Source organism: Lontra canadensis, unplaced genomic scaffold (genome assembly GCF_010015895.1).
Source record: "Lontra canadensis isolate GAN:19392208 unplaced genomic scaffold, GSC_riverotter_1.0 scaffold78, whole genome shotgun sequence".
NCBI lineage: Eukaryota > Metazoa > Chordata > Mammalia > Carnivora > Mustelidae > Lontra > Lontra canadensis.
In genome coordinates this window covers 2,029,727-2,047,552 of record NW_022631072.1, presented here as the reverse complement: position 1 = coordinate 2,047,552, position 17,826 = coordinate 2,029,727, and the positions used below count along the sequence as shown (strand labels likewise).

Here is a 17,826-nt window from a genome sequence, read left to right as displayed (position 1 = left end):
ACACAGGAAGTGTGAAGAGCACGGACTTAAGGACGGTGTCTTACTCTCTTCGTGACTGCTTGTGCTCGATCTCTGAAGAGCCTGGATCTCCTGGGACAGCAGGGACAGCCGATCTGACTGGGTGGGCGTTTCATCATCTTCTGCGTCTGGAGACTCCTGCATCATTTCTTCAATTTCTTCAATAACCTTCCAAAACGGACACATAGCACTGTTACTCGGGGACACTCAGCTGAACAACCTGCCTGCCCGCGGCGCTCACTTGAGGCAACCAGAGCAGAAATGCACTGAATTCTCCACTGGCCAATGGTGTGCAGGAGGAGCTAGTGTTCTGAATAAACAAAATTTTGATTTTAAGAGTGAACGTGGTTAATAAAAAAACAATATGCTAAGCACAAAATTCAAGAGTATGATTTAATGTCCATCACGATTCAGTAAGCCCGGTCAGATCTTGCAATGTCTTAGAAATGGCACAAAAACACACGTATAATTTACTTCGGATGTGCTAGAGCCAGATTATAGTCAAAAGAAAGCAAATGACAGAAAACATACCACATGCCAGTGCTCAGTTTAAAGGATTTCATCAAATTGACATAAAATTTAAAAAAAGAAAGTATAAAAAATTGTTATATAAAGCAAAAAATTACCTCCACAGCAGCAAATTTTTCCTTTAACAGCAGAAAAATATTTTCATGTATTAACTCAATGGAAGATTAAGAGATACTCAAAATTAACTGAAATGTAGAAGCTTAAAAGAGAAAAAGAGAGCTGCACAGAAGCAGGAAAATTTCAGAAATATCTGTCTTTCAAACAATAATCTACTGTCGTGGGCAACACTGCTCAAATCTTACGATAGTTATCTTGTCCTGCTCCACATTTAAAAGTTGCGAAGGATACATTCATTAGTCAGTGGGAACTTAGAATCAGAAAAATTACTCAACAGTTAAGAAAAAATAGATCTAAGAGTTAAAAAAAAAAAACTATTAGAAAAAAATGCGGGATGAATCAGCAGGCTTAAGATGTAATACTTGTACTGAGAAAAAGAAGAGTAAATCTGAAGGAGGTGGGGATTATGTTAATTAGTAAGAAGATTTTCTCAAACAGGCATTGTAAAAGAGCACAATGAAACCCTGGAGAAGAGGGCAGAATCTGCTTGGCTAAATCTTGGGAGGAGGAAGGCTTCTGGCATTCAGGCAGATAGATTACCCGAGGAGACAATGAACCCTCGGGGTTGTGCTATTTCCCCAGGATATCACGCTCCACCTCCCACAGCCCTCCATCCCCATTATCTGGCATTTTAAGCACCACACTCTTTCCAGGTCTAGAACAATCCAACCACAAATATGACGAAGGAGCATCTAAATGGCACACGTTTAATAGACTCCTCCCAACCTGGCCACAGCCTATCTCTTCAGTGACCTCACGTTTCCAGCCGAAAGCTTTATTCTGGGAGGGTTTGCAGTGAGAGCAGCGTTGGAGCGCATTACTTCAGGAGTTTGACAACCCAACCCAAGTGGGAAGAGTATTCAGACACTGAGAAAGCTGATGCGAGTGGTTTAAATGAATACGGGGCTGACGTTATTAGAGCATTCCACAGGAATCACGCTCACCTTTTTCTGGGCGCACAATATGTACTTCTAATAGGTGCGGATGATTTTTACACAGGCTTTTAGAGAAAGTAGGTAGTTTCCGCACAGATACGGTATAGGTTGCCATGTCTTGCTAACTCTTGAAAAAGTACACAATTCACAGTATTTTTTCTGATTTCAGGTGAAGCACTAACCCGCCCTTGGTAACTTGCTGCACTGTTTCAACCAGGCCTGCACTGGGAAAGTGCTTGTACTGGAAAATCTTCCCAACTAACATGATCCCGTCTGCTTCCGATTACATACACCTTCTTCCTTTCTCCGTGGAGGACGTAACGGATGAGCTTACCTACACAGAAAATGCAGGAAAAAGAAGTAAATCCCGACAACCCATCCCTTACTGCCCCAGGAAGAAACTGTTTTTCAGCTTGAGGTTTCCTTTTCCTTTCCTGGACGAAGGTCTTGTCTCTACCTGCTCTGCGGTGAAGAGCGGCTCTTCATTAACGCAGGAGACGATGATCGAATGCATATCCAGCTGTTCTCTCAGCTCCTCGTCGTCCGATGCATCAAAGAGCAAACTGTCACTTATCTGAAAGCAAAATAACCCACTGTTAAAAGCAGGACATCCTGATCACAACAAATTCGCAGCGTCCGGGTAAAGAAGAGTCTTCCCTGGAAAGGGAGGAATGATTACGATCGCTCCGTGCCAGGGGGCACTGAAGTCCTTTACTCATCTCAGACACCAACGGGGGGAAGGGAAAATAAACATGAAATTGCTGAGGTGCCGCATGCGTCCCCTAACGCTTCCCCTAATCCCCAATACGGACACAGGCTTAGCTGCTTCTCCCTGGGGAAGAGGGTCATTTATAGCGTTTGTTAGAAGTCGTAGGGAATTACAGGAGATGGGGAGGGAGGTAATAGGCAGGTTTAGCAGCAAATGTTATTTAGTTCACGATCTAACAGTAGGACGGGTGTACGTTAAAATTCCACAGATAACATAAAGTTAATTACTGCCAAACTAACTTCTAACATTCAGGATAAAAGATTAGGAATTGGTTCCCTGGCACTGTCCACAAGAGTCGAACTTTGCCTTACAGGGGAACAGCTCTTCTTCCAAAAATAAAATCTCTGTAGGTTCCAAGAAAATCTTTCAATGTAATCATGCTGGAGGTTCTCATTTGCCTCACCGCCATTTTCCACCCTGCTCTGGGCATCAGGACGCTGAACTTTATACACTAAATCAAAGGATGGCCTGGACTTCTGGCTTCCAGTGGGTTAAAAACCACCGGCAGACACAAACCACAAGAGACTGGAGGGTGGGAGGATGAGAGTTGGACCTTCATTCCGTTGTCCCCCTCCTGGCCAGACTGCCAAAAGCAGCAGAGCCTGTCAAGCAGACCTGTCCCCTTACAGCTACTCTCTCTGGGTTCTGGTAACTTCTCCTTTCCTTACCTCTTCATGCCCAGGGGTGCTACTACTGCTTACCGTTGCCCACCCTGGGTTATCACACCATGCCTACCTAGCTGGTGTCCCTTAAGCTGCCCACACCAAAAATCATGACCAAAAATTAAGTACTAGTCCTAATTGTAAAGCCTTATCTGGGAAATGCAGTAGGTGAAAATGGACAAGTGCTGCCTTTCAGAATGTCAGTCTGGGAGAGGAGCCACATCAGAGTTCTGGGGCTTGTCCTACCACATAATGCAAGTCCATGTTGTAACTCGGTGAAGACACACCTCCTTGGGTTTGAATTCACTGCGCCATAGACTAGGAAAGGCCTGGACATGGTCTTCAGTGTATCATTCTGAATTTTTAGAACACTGTGTGAAAAAGAAGAATCTAAAAGCTTCCAGAGAGGGAAAAAACCATCACATGAAAAGGATCAAGAATCAAAATGGCTTTTAAACTCTCAACAGCAACAAACGAGATGAAGAAAAAAAATCAATGTTATTTCCATGTTTCAATAAATTTCAGCCTAGAATCCTATCTCCAGCTAAAGTAACAATTAGTTGGGAGCTCAGAATAAACACATTTTCAGGCATTCAAGATCTCAAAGTATTTTACCTCAATCACCCTTTCTCAGAAAGCTACTGCAGAATAAGCTCCATTCAAACCAGAAGGAAAACCAGAAAGGAAGCAGACCTGGGATGTAATCCAAGAATGAAATGTGGGAATTCTTGTAATGATGGTGGAATAAAGGTTCCAGAATGATGGCTGTGAAGCTCACCTGGAGAGTAAAGAGCTCAGAGAACAACTGTTACTGCATGGAGCATGGAGAAAAGGATAAGAGAAAGAGAGGCAGAGACATTAACAGGTTCTCTGGTGCATGTCACTTACTAAAACGAGTTTTATGGCTCTGTTGAGGCTGAATTTATGAGGTAATGATATCTTAAATGAACCACAAAAAGACAATGATTATTACCCTAAGAAAAAAAAAATTACAAGAGGAAATTCACTCATGATGTACAGAAATGGGTCAACTGTAAATATTTATGTAGTCAATATAAATGATGAAGATTAATTTAACCAATTATTTTTATATAATTATATTGGGAAGACAAGGGAAGGGAAAGTTTCCATGAGGGTTACGGTGTTGAGGGACAGTGGGAGGACTGAGAGAGACCTAAACCCTCACCGATGAGTAGAAAGTAAATGGATAAAGTCTAAAGTTGAAAAAAAAAAAAAAAATCAAGTAAAATGAGGAAAGCATGTTATCTGTCAGAAAAAACAGTTCAAGGAGCTAAAAGTGGTTGCCTCTGGTAAGTAGAAAGCAAGCATGGGGTAAGGAGGGCAGAGGCTGCTTTTTCATGATAAGGTCTATACTAGTTCTAGTACTTTTAAACCAATGCAGTTATCTTTTTTTTTTTTTTTTTCCAGCTATCCTTTTAATAAGGAATGTGAAAGATCAAGAGCTTAGGCTCTTGGTGAGAGAGGATGTTTGACTTCAAGATTACAGAGGTGGGTATGAAAAGTGCCACAATCTAGTTACAAGGGTGTATGGATGATGGGGAGTAGACCTAGCAATTATCTTCATGGATCCTTAAATTTCAACACTTCCCACAATCAATCTTCATTATAATTGGAGGACCATAGATTTATTTTTCCTCTTACAGACAAATCCAAGTTTTCATTTAAAAATGATTCCTAAGGAAGATATTATCTTCTTCCTGCCTCTGCTCTTAAAAATAAAAAGGTGCATAAAACAAAGTCTCTGTCCTTAAAAAAACGTTCACGGTAGGAGGAAGGAGAAAGCACATGAGATGTTCCTAAGGCAATATGATTTAGAAGCCTTTTCCCATATAAGCATATTCAAAAATGGCACTGGATTTAGAATAGTTTTTATAGCTATTGCCAAACACATGACTGATACCAGTAAACCATTAGAATAAATTTCCATAACAAGAGAAATAATGATCCCAGATCATCTTTCCAGGGACTGAGCCAAGTCCATTCCCCACAGAGATGGCATATGTTAAGGGCTGGAATCCCTTTCGGCTTTGAAAACTAACCTTGGCTGTCATGGGTATCATTATTCACTCTCCCATTTCGGCATCAGTGTGTCTTCTCTTTGCCAAACATTCCCATCACTCCTTCCTGTGCCAGGTTAGACACAGAGCTGGTGGTACTATTGCCCTGTACGAAACTGAAGCTACTTCAAATGGAAAAAATGTGCCCTTGTAAGAATCTGGAATATACTAGTTCCCTTACTATAGAAAGACTCAGCAAATTTAAAAGTGTGCCATCTTGAACCTCAACGGAAGAAAAATTAAAAGTTGGAATGTGGCAAATGGTGGTTTTCCTGAATGTTTTTCTCATCCTAATGCAAAAGAAAGGTCCTCTCCCTTCATCCAGAAAAAGATCTCCAGGGACACCTGGGTGGCTCAGTCGGTTAAGCAGCTGCCTTTGGCTCAGGTCATGATCCCAGGGTCCTGGGATGGAGCCCAGAGAAGCCCCTGCTTCCCCCTCCCCCTCTGCCTGCCACTCTGCCTACCTGTGCTATCTCTCCATCAAATAAATAAATAAAATCTGAAAGAAAGAGAGAAAGAAAGAAAGAAAAGGAAGAAATTTCCTACAGATCCTATTTACAAATGGAATAATCTAAAGGATGCTTCCAAAGGTAAATTCAACACAATTCGGTTATGGAAACAACAGAGCATACAGTAGGCAATGCTAAATAAACTAACTCAGGTTAAAAAAAATGTAATAATATGCTATCTAATAGAATGTGAAGGTCTCTTCTTACATAGCTCCTTGTTCTCCAGGAACCTAATGTGTGCTACTCCTTCCTGAGGAACAGAGTTCTAATTTCAGTTCTTATTCATCACCTGGGTAGTTGTGTCATGGTAGGCAGATGACAGATGGATGATCACTTGTCCACTTTAATCTGCTGAGTTTTTCAGATAAGGCTTTTATAATTAAGATCAATTACTAGTACTAAATTCCCAAGTCATTACAAATCACCACCCTTGGCTATACCATTACTCTGGCATTGAAAATAACATCTGGGGCGCCTGGGTGGCTCAGCTGGTTAAGCAACTGCCTTCAGCTCGGGTCATGATCCTGGAGTCCCGCGTTGGGCCCCCTGCTCGGCAGGGAGTGTGCTTCTCCCCCTGACCCTCCCCCTTCTCATGCTCTCCTTTCTCTCTCTCTCAAATAAATAAATAAAATCTTTAATAAAAAAAAGTAGTTAACTAAAAAAAAAATTTTTTAAAGAAAATAACAACCAGAAGGCTGAAAAAGGGAGCAACTTCCCAAGATGTGATTTAAGAACAATACAAGACATACATTTTATTCAATGAAACCATATTATAGTGTCCCATTCACGCTGCCAATGCACTTCAATTTGAAACCATGAAAGTATCTATTTTTTAGTATGTCCAAAAAAATACTCATTGATTGGCTATCATGGATTTAGTACTATGTTAAATAATACAGAAAATACCTATTTTTTAAAAAAGAACTTTCCATCATATTCTCTAACCTTATGGTCTCATTGACAAGATTATTCCTTTGTTCACTCAATACTTGTCTTAGTACTCACTATGTGCCAGGAACAGTGGTAGTTACCAAAAAGACCAAAAAGATTTGCTACCAGCAAATCACAATCACAATGACAGACCCTAAAACACAGGATTAATAAGAAAACAAAGTAATGGTCTGAGACATGGACAAAGTGCTGTGGGGACCGGTACCCAGGAGACAACAGGGCTAAATTCTGTGGGACAAATAAGTCCTTGAAGATTTTCACACCCCCACCAGTGTAACCAATTCCCACAGAGAGAGCTGCATTTCCCTTCCACACAGGGATTGAGGCCATGGCTAAAGGGCCATCTGTCAGAGAGGCCGTAGATGGGGATTCCCCCCAAGTGAGAGGTTGGATTAAGTGTCCTTTAAAGTCGCTTCCAACTTTAAAATTGTATAATTCCATGAGATCAGCAAAGGCTAAAACAGTAATAGGAAGCTTCAGAGGGGAAGGGAAACTTGAACCAAGCCCAAAATGATAGCTAGGGTCCAAAGAAAAGATAAAGCATAAGGAATGCTGTTTTATTCCTTTTCACAAAATGTATGCCAGGTCAGTCAGCAGAATAGCTTAGTGGGGTTACTAGAACATACAGCAAGATTTCTCTCTCTACTCGAATACTGGGAAGCACAGGCAGAACTCCACATTTTACTAGAAAATAATAGGCAGCCAGCTGTCCTGAATCATATAATTGAGAAAGTCGTTTACATAAAACATTAACAATACTATTTAAGGTACTGACAGCCCCAATGCATTATACTCTCAATTACACAAAGATACTTAATGAAACATAGAGCATGCCAAAAGGTCTGGAATGAGTTTACATTATTATATGATAAGGAACTTAAACAGCCCCTGAAACTTATATATAACTTGGCTATTTCTCATCACCTTTAGATAAACCGAACACTGTGCTTTTCCACCTAAAACAATGACCTTCCCTTTGTCCACCCCGACCCCAGCTGTCCCATCACCTGTGCTCACACTTGTTACCCAAGGCACCTTCACTTTACAACCCCGAGGAGTACCCAGCAGGCTCAAACAGGTAGCCAAGAGCCCTAAGGTCTTTTAAAGGTTATCTAATACAGGAACACACAGTCTTCAGAAAACGTGTCATGTCCAGCAAGTCCTTAAATTCATCAGAAAGTTAACTCAATGTTGCTTTCCCAGTACCCTCAGTATATTACCCAGTTTTCCCAGCACACCAAAATTGTGCTAGTTAAGCTCAGAAAAAAAAGAAAAAAAAACAAAAACCAAAAAACCCGCTGATCTTTGTTGTTCATTCCCAGGTGACAAAGATTTGGCTAAACATACAAAAGAGAGTGTATGCTTGGGAAGAACTGGAGGAAAGTGCTAGCAAAAGCTGACAGTGGTGGAGCCAAGTTGGCAACAGAAGGCCACGCCAATGGCTATAAACTTGGAAATAATTGGCAACCCACTGAATCTGTTCAAGAGCAAGGCTATTTTTTAGTTCTATTATCAGAATCAGTTATTCAGAAACAATTCCTAACTTACCCCTTTTTCTGAGAGGTTCAGTGTAAGCAAATGCAGGGTCCTGGTATGAGAGGACTTCCAGTCTACCGGCATTACGTTTCCATAATTATCTGTCAGGGCATTCCAAATCCTTAAAAAGAAGAAAACTACAATCAATGAAAGTTAACACCCTCCACATGTCTTGTGTTAAACAAATACCAAAACCATAGTGAAAGAAAGAACAAAAAATGTCAAAGCAAAACAATGCAAGGCCTCAGGTTTTCCAGAAAAACCCCAACAAAGAGCCCCCTAAAGAAAACTAAATGACCACCGGATCCCTGGGCTGACAAGAAGTGCTGAGAAGATCCAGTGGTGTGAAAACTCTCCCAAAGTCAACAGGTCACGTTTCCACAATACTAGCCAGGCACCCTCCTAAGCAATTTACATAGATTAACTAATTTAATCTTCAAAAACAATACTATGAAGAACCATTATTATCCCCATTTCACAGAGGAGAGACTGAAATACAGGGAGCTTCTGTAATGTGTCCCAAGCCACGCGGGTAGTACATACACGGGGTTTCACACTTGCTTATTGATCATTTCATACGGTGAATAATCTTTCTCTAACCCAAAATGTGTTATTCTCCCTGGAGAAAGGATTCAGTCTCAATGTGAGTCTGGGGTTTAATATCTATTTTGTAATATAATAGGCTAAGGACTATGACAGATAAAATGAAGGAGGAGAGAAAAGGGAGTTCACAGTAAAATGCACAAAGGTTATTGTAAGGACCTATTTAGAAACTGTCCCTGCTCCCCTTCCCCCAGGGGATTTACTTGGAAACAAGTCCCAGAAACCAGCTCCAGGTAACAAAGCCCAGATACAAGGGTGGGTCAGGCTAGGTGGAGAATTCAAACAGTGGGGGGATGCATACTGTCTCCCTGGTTACCAAGGAGTATGGGCCCCGCCCTTTGGGAGCCTTTAGGTGCCAATCCCAATCAAGGTGTAATAGGCTGGTTCAAACGTCTACTAGGGTAAATTGTAACTCAAGTGGTCACCTAGCATCACTGTGGAGTTTCCTGTGTGTGTTACAATCTCATTGGCCACCTGTGCGTGGCCAGGCCCTACCGCATGGCCTTTGCCCTTAAAAGCTAGTCTGTGAAACAGAAGGGTCGCCCTCTCTTCTAAGAGGTGTGGCTCTGAACCTTTGGTTAGATTCTTGATGCTTGGCACGAAATAAAGCTTTGCTTGACCTTCGCTTTGGATCAGTCTCGCTCCTTTAATCAAGGACCCATTATTGGGGCATTAACAGTTATAGCCAATGCAATCACCCTTACTTTTGCCAAACAGCATTTTGGGGGAGCAAAAGAATAAAATGAAAGGGTGCTTGACTAAAATTCAGGAAACACAGACTCTCATTTCCTTTCTTCTTCAAATAGTGAAGTCTTTGGTCATGTTCCATAACCTCTCTAAGTAAGAGCCACCCTTCTCTAAAATGAGAGGCCTGAGTAACAGAGATCCCTTCCAGCTCTATTACTCTTAAGCATTATTTCAAATGAGTTGTTTTGAGGGAAGTCCTAAGTCACACTGGATAAGGACAGCAAATTCCAACTTCATGACCAAAATTCAGATTTAGTACCAAAGTAATAACAGCATAATAAAACATGACTTCAGAGATATAAATGAGATGAAATTAAATTGGGGTAAGTTAAAGACTACATATATAATCTATTTAATGGGCAGAGATACACAAATGTCATAAGAAAAAATACCCAAAGTATAAGGCAGATATCTAATCATGAATATGCCATTAAATAACTGAGTGGGTTTGTCTTTTTTTCCAAACGTGTAAGCCACTAAGAGACGAAAACAAGACCACTGGAGGCATAAAAATAAGAATGCAAGCTTAAAAATAAAGAAGCAATATACTTGATTTAATGAATTTGGGATTTGGTGCTAAAGAGAAGAAGCAATGGGACCATAACTGCCAAAAACATAAAATCCCAAAATGATGCTTGGCTTTGGAATGCACATTAGCCTCAATGAAAATGTGAACCCAAAAAGCTCTAGGAAACTGGCTCATTTACCCAGCACATCTCCCATATGCATAGTTCATTCCCATTCTCCTCTCTGTTAGAAACACAACCTTCTCCAATGCCAAAATACTCCAGCTGGAGGCAACAACTCTGGATTGTTTAAAATCAGCTAAACTTGCTGCGTTTCTGACCCACACCTTCCTGAGTATAAGACTTTCAGATACCGGATAACTGACTATATACCTAACCTTGGTTAGGAACTCGAGTAGGATATTCTAGTAGGTGAAGACAGTCCACGTTTTAGGGGACTGCTTGTTTGTTTCTTCTTAAATGAGGCTGGAAGAAGATGACAAGTGGAGCGGAATACTTCACCCAGTAGGAGATACTGTGGGTAAATTTGATCTCCCAAGAAAGTGAAGGACAATAACAATCCTCCATCTCCACCAAGGTTAGAACAATTGTAGTTGGAAGGACACAGGGCTGACCTAAGAGAAAGATATCTAGAATTCTCCCGTCAAGACATGAATTGCCTTTATCTTTATCATAAAATATTACAAGCAGTCATAAACAACCAGCAAGAAAGCTCTTTTCCAAGGAGGTCAAAGTCCTGTGACATTGAATCCTATGGGATACCCTTCTGAAGTAAAACCATAGCAGATAAGTGCAATCCATATTTAACCAAAACTAAAGGTAGGGCTCAGAGAAGTAAAATAAAGTGTCCTAAGCCAACGCAAATCTGAGTGAAAGAATTCTCAACTCTCTCTGAGAGGGGCAGAGATGGACTCTATCAAGCCACAGAGAGATGTATGCAACAGAAAAGGGACAATGAGCAGTGACCAGCCCTGGCCCCTGAAAAGAGAGAAAGAAATGTGTTATGCATTCCCAAATTAAGAATCGGGCATTACTACCAACATATCATCTACTAAAAACCATTATCAAGAGTAACAAAATATTTTAAGTTTTACATCAACCTAGGATTTAAGCAAAGACTAACATAAACTACTTTCTAGACAGTACAGGTGAAGAAAAATAGGGAACCTTTAACATTTATGTACAAACCACTAATCTGTTCTGAGAAGTTACTCTTGCCAAACCTAAACGCATCAGAACTATCATGTTTTAATCCAGAGTATGTCGAGTCCCAATGATTCAGAGTATATAAATCTACATATGTATATATAAAACTATCTTTTCTAGGAATAGACCTTCAAAAAGGTCATCTTTTGCTATTGGCTGCATACATCCATATACAAAATCCAATCATAAGCTCCTCCTTCCACACTGGGCAGAACACTGTAGACAGATGGCAAGGAGAGGACATGGTCCCCTACACAGCTGGGTGCCAACCACTGCTAAGCCATGTTTACAGGCCCTCACTCCCAAATTCCTCTGTTCAAGCTTCCTACCTTATTCACAGAGGAAAGGAGGCCATCAGGCTGAAAGGCCCTTTCTATGCCTGTGGATCCCTCTCCATCTCTCAAGAATCCTTCCCTAACCTCTAATCTATGAATTCCTTCTGGGCTCTAAAAACCCATCCCCCACCCATGTCCACAGTGTTCATTCCACTCCTAGCTTCCTCACCTCCTCAGCGACTCCTTCCCCCAGAGACCCATACCACATGCTCAGCATCCTCACTCTCACCATTCCTTTTACTATCTTTTGGGGGTGACACTGAGGTACAGAATTAGAACCCTTATTTAGCCAAATTATAACTGGGGTTCCAGATAGCCAAATGAAGTACAACCCCCCCCCCCAGGAACTCTGCCTCTCCCTTACCCAGTTTGCGCATTTCCTTAAGAATGCTAACACTGCACTTAGATAATTCTATACTAACTACCTGTTCCTGCATGCGTTATCCCACCAGACTAGGAGATCCGTGCTATTAATAACCACAGCTTTTTTTTTTTTTTTTTTTGCCTCTGTCGGGTTTTGCACTCCAACTGGGCTCTCCGATAGAGCCAATAAATTCCTGTGGCATAAATGCTGCTTCAGCGTTGGTACCTTTGCACGTGCTATATCGCGAGGAGCAATGCTAGACCCTTCTTCATCTGCCAGGCAAACTCCCACTCTTCCATCAGGATCCAGTTTGCACATTTCTTTCCCTGTGAAGCCTTTCCTGGCTCTCCCACACACAACCCTTTTATATCCTATATTTCGCACGTATGTCCAGGAGAGCATTTGTCACACCCATACATACTGTGTACAAATCCAGCCCCCCAACCTAAGTGGTGCCTTACGTGGGAGGGGTATGTTCAGCTACCTTGGTATTCCCAGCGCGAAGCAGCCTCTGGCACTTAGCGCTTAAATAAATGCTAGTTGAATGAATGAGCGGCTACACATGTGCCCGAGGAGGTGCAATTTCTAACTACCTGCTCCGTGGAAGGAGGTTCCCCTCTGAACCCAACCTGGGTCGGTTTCTAGGGAGCAGGAGGAGGGCAGCGGCAGAGGGTAAGGGAGCGTGGAGGGCTGGGGAGCAGGGGATTTAAATTGCAGAGCTCCAGGAGGCCGAACCCACCCCCCCCCACCCCGCCGCCCAGGGAGCGCGGCGGGGGAGCAGAGGAGGCGGGGACTCGCGACGCGGAAGGAGGGCGCGGGGAGGAGCCTGTGGCCGGAGTACCCCTGAGGCTGCAGACTTAGGGACAGAGGACAGGACGAGGGCAGCGCGAGGGGCAGGGGAGGCTCCCGCCCGCTCCCGGCCGGGCCCGCACTCACTCGTCCCCCTGCAGGAGGCTGCACTCGGTGATGGGCCGCACGGCCGCCCTCGGGGGCTCGGCGCCCGGACCCGAGGGGCGGAAACACAGACTCAGCTTCTCCTCCAAGCTGCAGGCCAGCGCCGGGAAGCCGTCGCCTCCCCCGCCCGGCCCTGCGCCGGCCTCGGGGCTCGCGTTACAGTTCTCCTGGTCCTGGAGGCTCCGGGCCGGTTCCTGGAACTCATAGAAATCCTGCCAGTCCCCGTCCGCCGCCATCGCCGCCCGGCGCAGTGGCGCGCCCCGCCCCGCCCTGTCAGGGCCCCGCCCCGCAGGCCCCGCAGGCCCCACAGGCCCCGCCCCGCCGCGGGCTTCGACTAGCCTCGGGCCCCGCCTCCTCTGTCCGTCTACCACGTGGACCGCCCAGCCTGCGGGTCTTCCCTTTTCCGGAGTTTTCTTCTCCCAGGTGATTGCGGTCTCAGTAGAACGAAACAAAAACTTTAATTACGTTGAGTCACTTCCTATAGTCTCTGTCACTCAGGAATGGCTTCCCTTAGTGGGAAACTGGCCTAAATGTGACTTAAATAAAGGGGTTCTTTAAACTTGCAATCTAGTGTCAGATTATGCCCCTGGGAGAAACGGACTCCTTTTGTAAATTTCCAACCAGAAGAGCAAGCAGATCCACCTGGAAATGCTTAAGACCTACCGAAATTCATTCCACAAATATTTTATATTTAAAACATGCAAAGCACTTTCTAGACCCTGGGGAACATACAAAGATGAGTAATTATGTAGATTAATACTTGCAAAGCACTTGGTACAGTGTTGAGGAAGGTAACTGAAAAGGTGTTAACTGCCAGTTGACTGTGAGCTGGACCCAGGCACTGTAAATCTCTCCACCTCCCCTCTCCTTGGAATGGGGGTTCCACTTGCCTTTCCTGCTCCCAGACGCTGCTCCAAGGACGTAGCCTTCTGATGATACGTTGAGAACACCCTCCGGGTGTACCATGAATGAACCCAGTTAAAGGCCTCTTAGTAAACAAGATTTGGCAGATGGGTGTGGGGATCTGTTTGTCTTGCTGTGACCAAAGGCAAGCCTCCTATGTATGTAAGCTCCCTTTGCTTATTAAAATTGCCATCTACCAACTTGGAGTAGCCTCGTTTTTCTTAGGTCTTTCCCTGCCTTCCTCCTTAAGAGGCTGATTTCAGATACACCTGGGAAGCATCCAAGAGGGATGCAAATCAACAAACAGGGGATGAACCTTGTAGACCTTATGCTAAGTGAAGCCAGAGACAAAAGGACACATGTGGAATAATTCCACTTGTATGAAGTAGTCAAAATCATAGAAACAGTAAGTAGAATGGAGTTGCCAGGGGCTGGGGGTGGGGGGAGGATGAGAACTTAGTTTTTCATGGATACAGAATGCCTTTTGGGATGGTAAAAAATTCTGGAGTTGTATGGTGGTGATAGTTGCACATGAATGTACTTAATGCCACAGTATACTTAAAATTTGTTAAAACGCTCATTTTTATCCTATGTATATTTAACCACAATTTTTTTCTAAAAGGTGTGTCATTATTAAATCACTTGTTAAAACCACCCTATACAGATGTGCCTTGTTTATTTAACATCTGATCTCCTCAAAAGTGGATCCAAATCAGACATTTAAAATTAGCTCATGCCTTCTCCATGGTAATTATTGAACAATTGCTAACTTTATCATCTCTTCCACTTTACCATTTGAATGACACTGGATTTCAGGGGTGCCTGGGTGGCTCAGTGGGTTAAAGCCTCTGCCTTAGGCTCAGGTCATGATCCCAGGGTCCTGGGATCGAGCCCCGCATCGGGCTCTCTGCTCAGCAGGGAGCCTGCTTCCTCCTCTCTCTCTGCCTGCCTCTCTGCTTATTTGTGATCTCTGTCTGTCAAATAAGTAAATTTTTTTAAAAATCTTAAAAAAAACAGAAACTGGATTTTATACTACAATTACGTTGATCAACTTCACTTCAAAGCAATCCAAGGTTAACAAAATAGACTGTTAATTTGAAGACTTAAGTCAGAGGGACTCATTCTGAGAAGAAATTCAGTGGAGATGAGAAATCTCTCTGGCCCACACAGGAAAAAAGGTTAAGAAAAGAGGAAAAGGTGCCAACCTTCAGGAACACAAAGTGCACTTCCCATTGAATTCGGAGGAAAATGAATGAAAAAATAAAAGTAAGAAAGCTCTATTGAGCATAGTGACACACTGTCAGAGGTTAACACCAGGGAAGACTGGCAAGGTGCATTCAGGAGACCAGGTAGCATCAAGAGGCTCCACCAGTCTCTAGAAAGGAATAAATGCAGACAATTCAGAGGAGTTTTCAAAGAGAAACCAGGTGGCTTGGGTCACATTTGGATGAAATAAACTGGTTCTGGAAATGATTTTACTTTTTGTGTGATCCCTGGATCACATGTTACACATTTAATGTTGCTCATGTGTATTACATTCTATTTTCCGGTATACTTATTAATATAAATTTCTTATAAAGGTATTGGTCCCAAATTTTCCATAGTCTCAAGAGTGTTAGGACAAGGGAAACAGAGCATCCAGAAATATTCCACAAAATCAACCAGAGTCCCCCAAAATTTGCAAAGATGAGGGTGTTATAAGAATGAACATTAAAGGGGCGCCTGGGTAGTTCAGTGGGTTAAGCCTCTGCCTTCAGCTCAGGTCATGATCCCAGGTTCCTGGGATGGAGCTCCGCATCAGGCTCTCTGCTCACCAGGGAGGCTGCTTCCTCCTCTCTCTCTGCCTGCCTCTCTGTCTACTTGTGATCTCTCTCTCTCTGTCGAATAAATAAATAAAATATTTTTTAAAAAAAAGAATGAACATTAAAATTGAAGTGCCCTACTCCTTTGGAGTTGTATTTTCTCAGGTCCTTCTTTTTTATTTTTCCCCCTCCAAGGTTTTGTTACCAGAGATGTTAAAATTTCTTTTGCTATAAATAAATAAAATCTTAAAAAAAAAAAAAGCCCCTCCCCTGCTTGTATGCTTGTGTACTTTCTCTCCCTCTTTTTTCTCTCTCTCAAATAAATCAATAAAATCTTTAAAATTTCATTCATTTGCTATCTTTGAAGAAGGAAAATTTTGTTGTGAGTGGGGTTGTGATGGGTGAGACTAAGAGTGGGGATCCCTGTTCTACACATAGTATTATAATTTTGAAAGCTGTAAGTTAATAGGATTTTCTTTCTTTGTTTTTTTTTTATTATTTATTTTTTTAATTCTTCTTTTTTAAGATTTTATTTATTTGACAGAGCAAGATCACAAATAGGCAGAGAGGCAGGCAGAGAGAGAGGAGGAAGCAAGCTCCGTGCTGAGCGGAGAGCCCGATGCGGGGCTCGATCCCAGGACCCTGGGATCATGACCTGAGCCTAAGGCAGAGGCTTAACCCACTGAGCCACCCAGGTGCCCCTCTTTCTTTGTTTTTTTTGAGTGGTCAAAATATCTTGTCATCAAAAGAGCTTCTTCAATATTGCTGTATCAAAATAGCCACATTAAAATGTTATAGATCTAGTATCACCTCATACACCTCAAACAGCTAAAATCAAAAACACAGGAAACAAGTGTTGGCAAGGATGTGGAGAAAAAAGGAACCCTCTTGCACTGTTGGTGGGAATGCAAATGGGTACAGTCCCTGTGGAAAGTAGTGTGGAGGTTCCTCAAAAAATTGAAAATAGAATTAACCTAGGATCCAGTAATCACACTACTGGGTATTTACCCCAAAAATACAAACACAAACATTAATTCAAAAGGATATATGCACCCCTATGTTTATTGCAGTATTATTACAGCAGGAGGAGAAGTATGGAAGCAAATAAGCAAAGTATGGAAGCAGCCCAAGTGTCCACTGATAGATGAATGGATAAAGAAGATGTGCTATATATACAACGGAATTATACATGGAATATTATTCCATGATAAAAAAAAAAGAATGAAATCTTACCATTTGCAACAACATGGATAGAACTAGAGAGCATAATGCTAAGTAAAATAGATCCAACAGAGAAAGACAAATACCATATGATTTCACTCATATGTGCAATTTAGAAAACAAATGAACAAAGTAAAAAGAGAAGCAAACCAAGAAGCAGACTCTTAATTACAGAGAAAAAACTGATGGTTATCAGAGGGGAGGTGGATGGAGGGATGGGTAAAATAGGTGATCAAAGAGGGCACTTAACATTGAGTAATGTATAGAATTGTTGAAGCGCTACAATGTACATCTGAAACTAATACAACACTGTAAGTTAACTATACTGGAATTAAAAACAATAAAATTTTTTTAAAAAGCAATGGATCTAATAAATAAACCACTTAAGTCAGATAAAGTTTGGATCTACAAAAACAAAACAATGTGGCCTATTAGGATAATTGTTTGCATAATTTAAGCAAACACACACATAATTGCTCAGTGTTCTACTTGACTAGGGTAGACACAGAAGTAAGTGAATTGTTTCTAATCTGATAGTAGATGGTTAAGTCTAGTTGTCTGGGGAATTCCTTGTCATTTTTTAAAGCAAGAAATGTTATTTTAATTAAATGTTTTAGAAAGTAATCGTTGACTCTGAAGGACTGATTTGCCCTTTGGAAGACTGAGAGTTCCAGTGGACTGAATTAGCATCGGTGCCTAAATGTCAGGAGCTTGGTCATCCCCTCTGGTCTGCCTATAGGACTCCAGGCACTGCCATACCAAAGGTCACTGGGTGAGGGTGTGCTGGGGGGTGGGGGGGGGGCAGCACCCTCAGGGTTGCAATAAGGGGCCAGAAAACTCCAGCCTCATCCCTCTCCTCCTGTTATGGATTGAATAGGCTTCCCTCAACATTCCTAGGTTGGTGTCCTAACTCCCAGTACCTCAGAATCTGATTATATTTAGAGTTAAGGTGTTTAAGAGGTGATTAAGTTAAAATGAGGCCATTAGGGTGCAGCCCTAATCCAATCTGATGCTATCCTTATAAGAAGAGAAGGAGATCCCTGGGGCTTGTCCACACATCA

At 42.4% G+C, this 17,826-nt stretch overlaps 1 protein-coding gene across 3 annotated transcripts in view; it reads right to left on the bottom strand.

Moving 5' to 3' along the window:
* FEZ2 (fasciculation and elongation protein zeta 2) overlaps window positions 1–13,114 on the bottom strand; it is a 42,140-nt gene extending 29,026 nt beyond the window's left edge. For all 3 annotated transcript variants that reach the window (XR_004385501.1, XM_032881880.1, XM_032881881.1), the window contains exons 1-4: window positions 12,822–13,114; window positions 8,116–8,224; window positions 2,056–2,172; window positions 45–186 (exon numbers count right to left, since the gene is read on the bottom strand). Coding sequence is in view for 2 of the 3 variants with exons in the window: in XM_032881880.1 (XP_032737771.1) it covers window positions 45–186; window positions 2,056–2,172; window positions 8,116–8,224; window positions 12,822–13,075 (622 nt within the window). In the remaining variant the exon portion in view is untranslated. The remainder of the gene's footprint in view (window positions 1–44; window positions 187–2,055; window positions 2,173–8,115; window positions 8,225–12,821) is intronic.
* Between the last annotated feature and the right edge of the window lie 4,712 nt (window positions 13,115–17,826).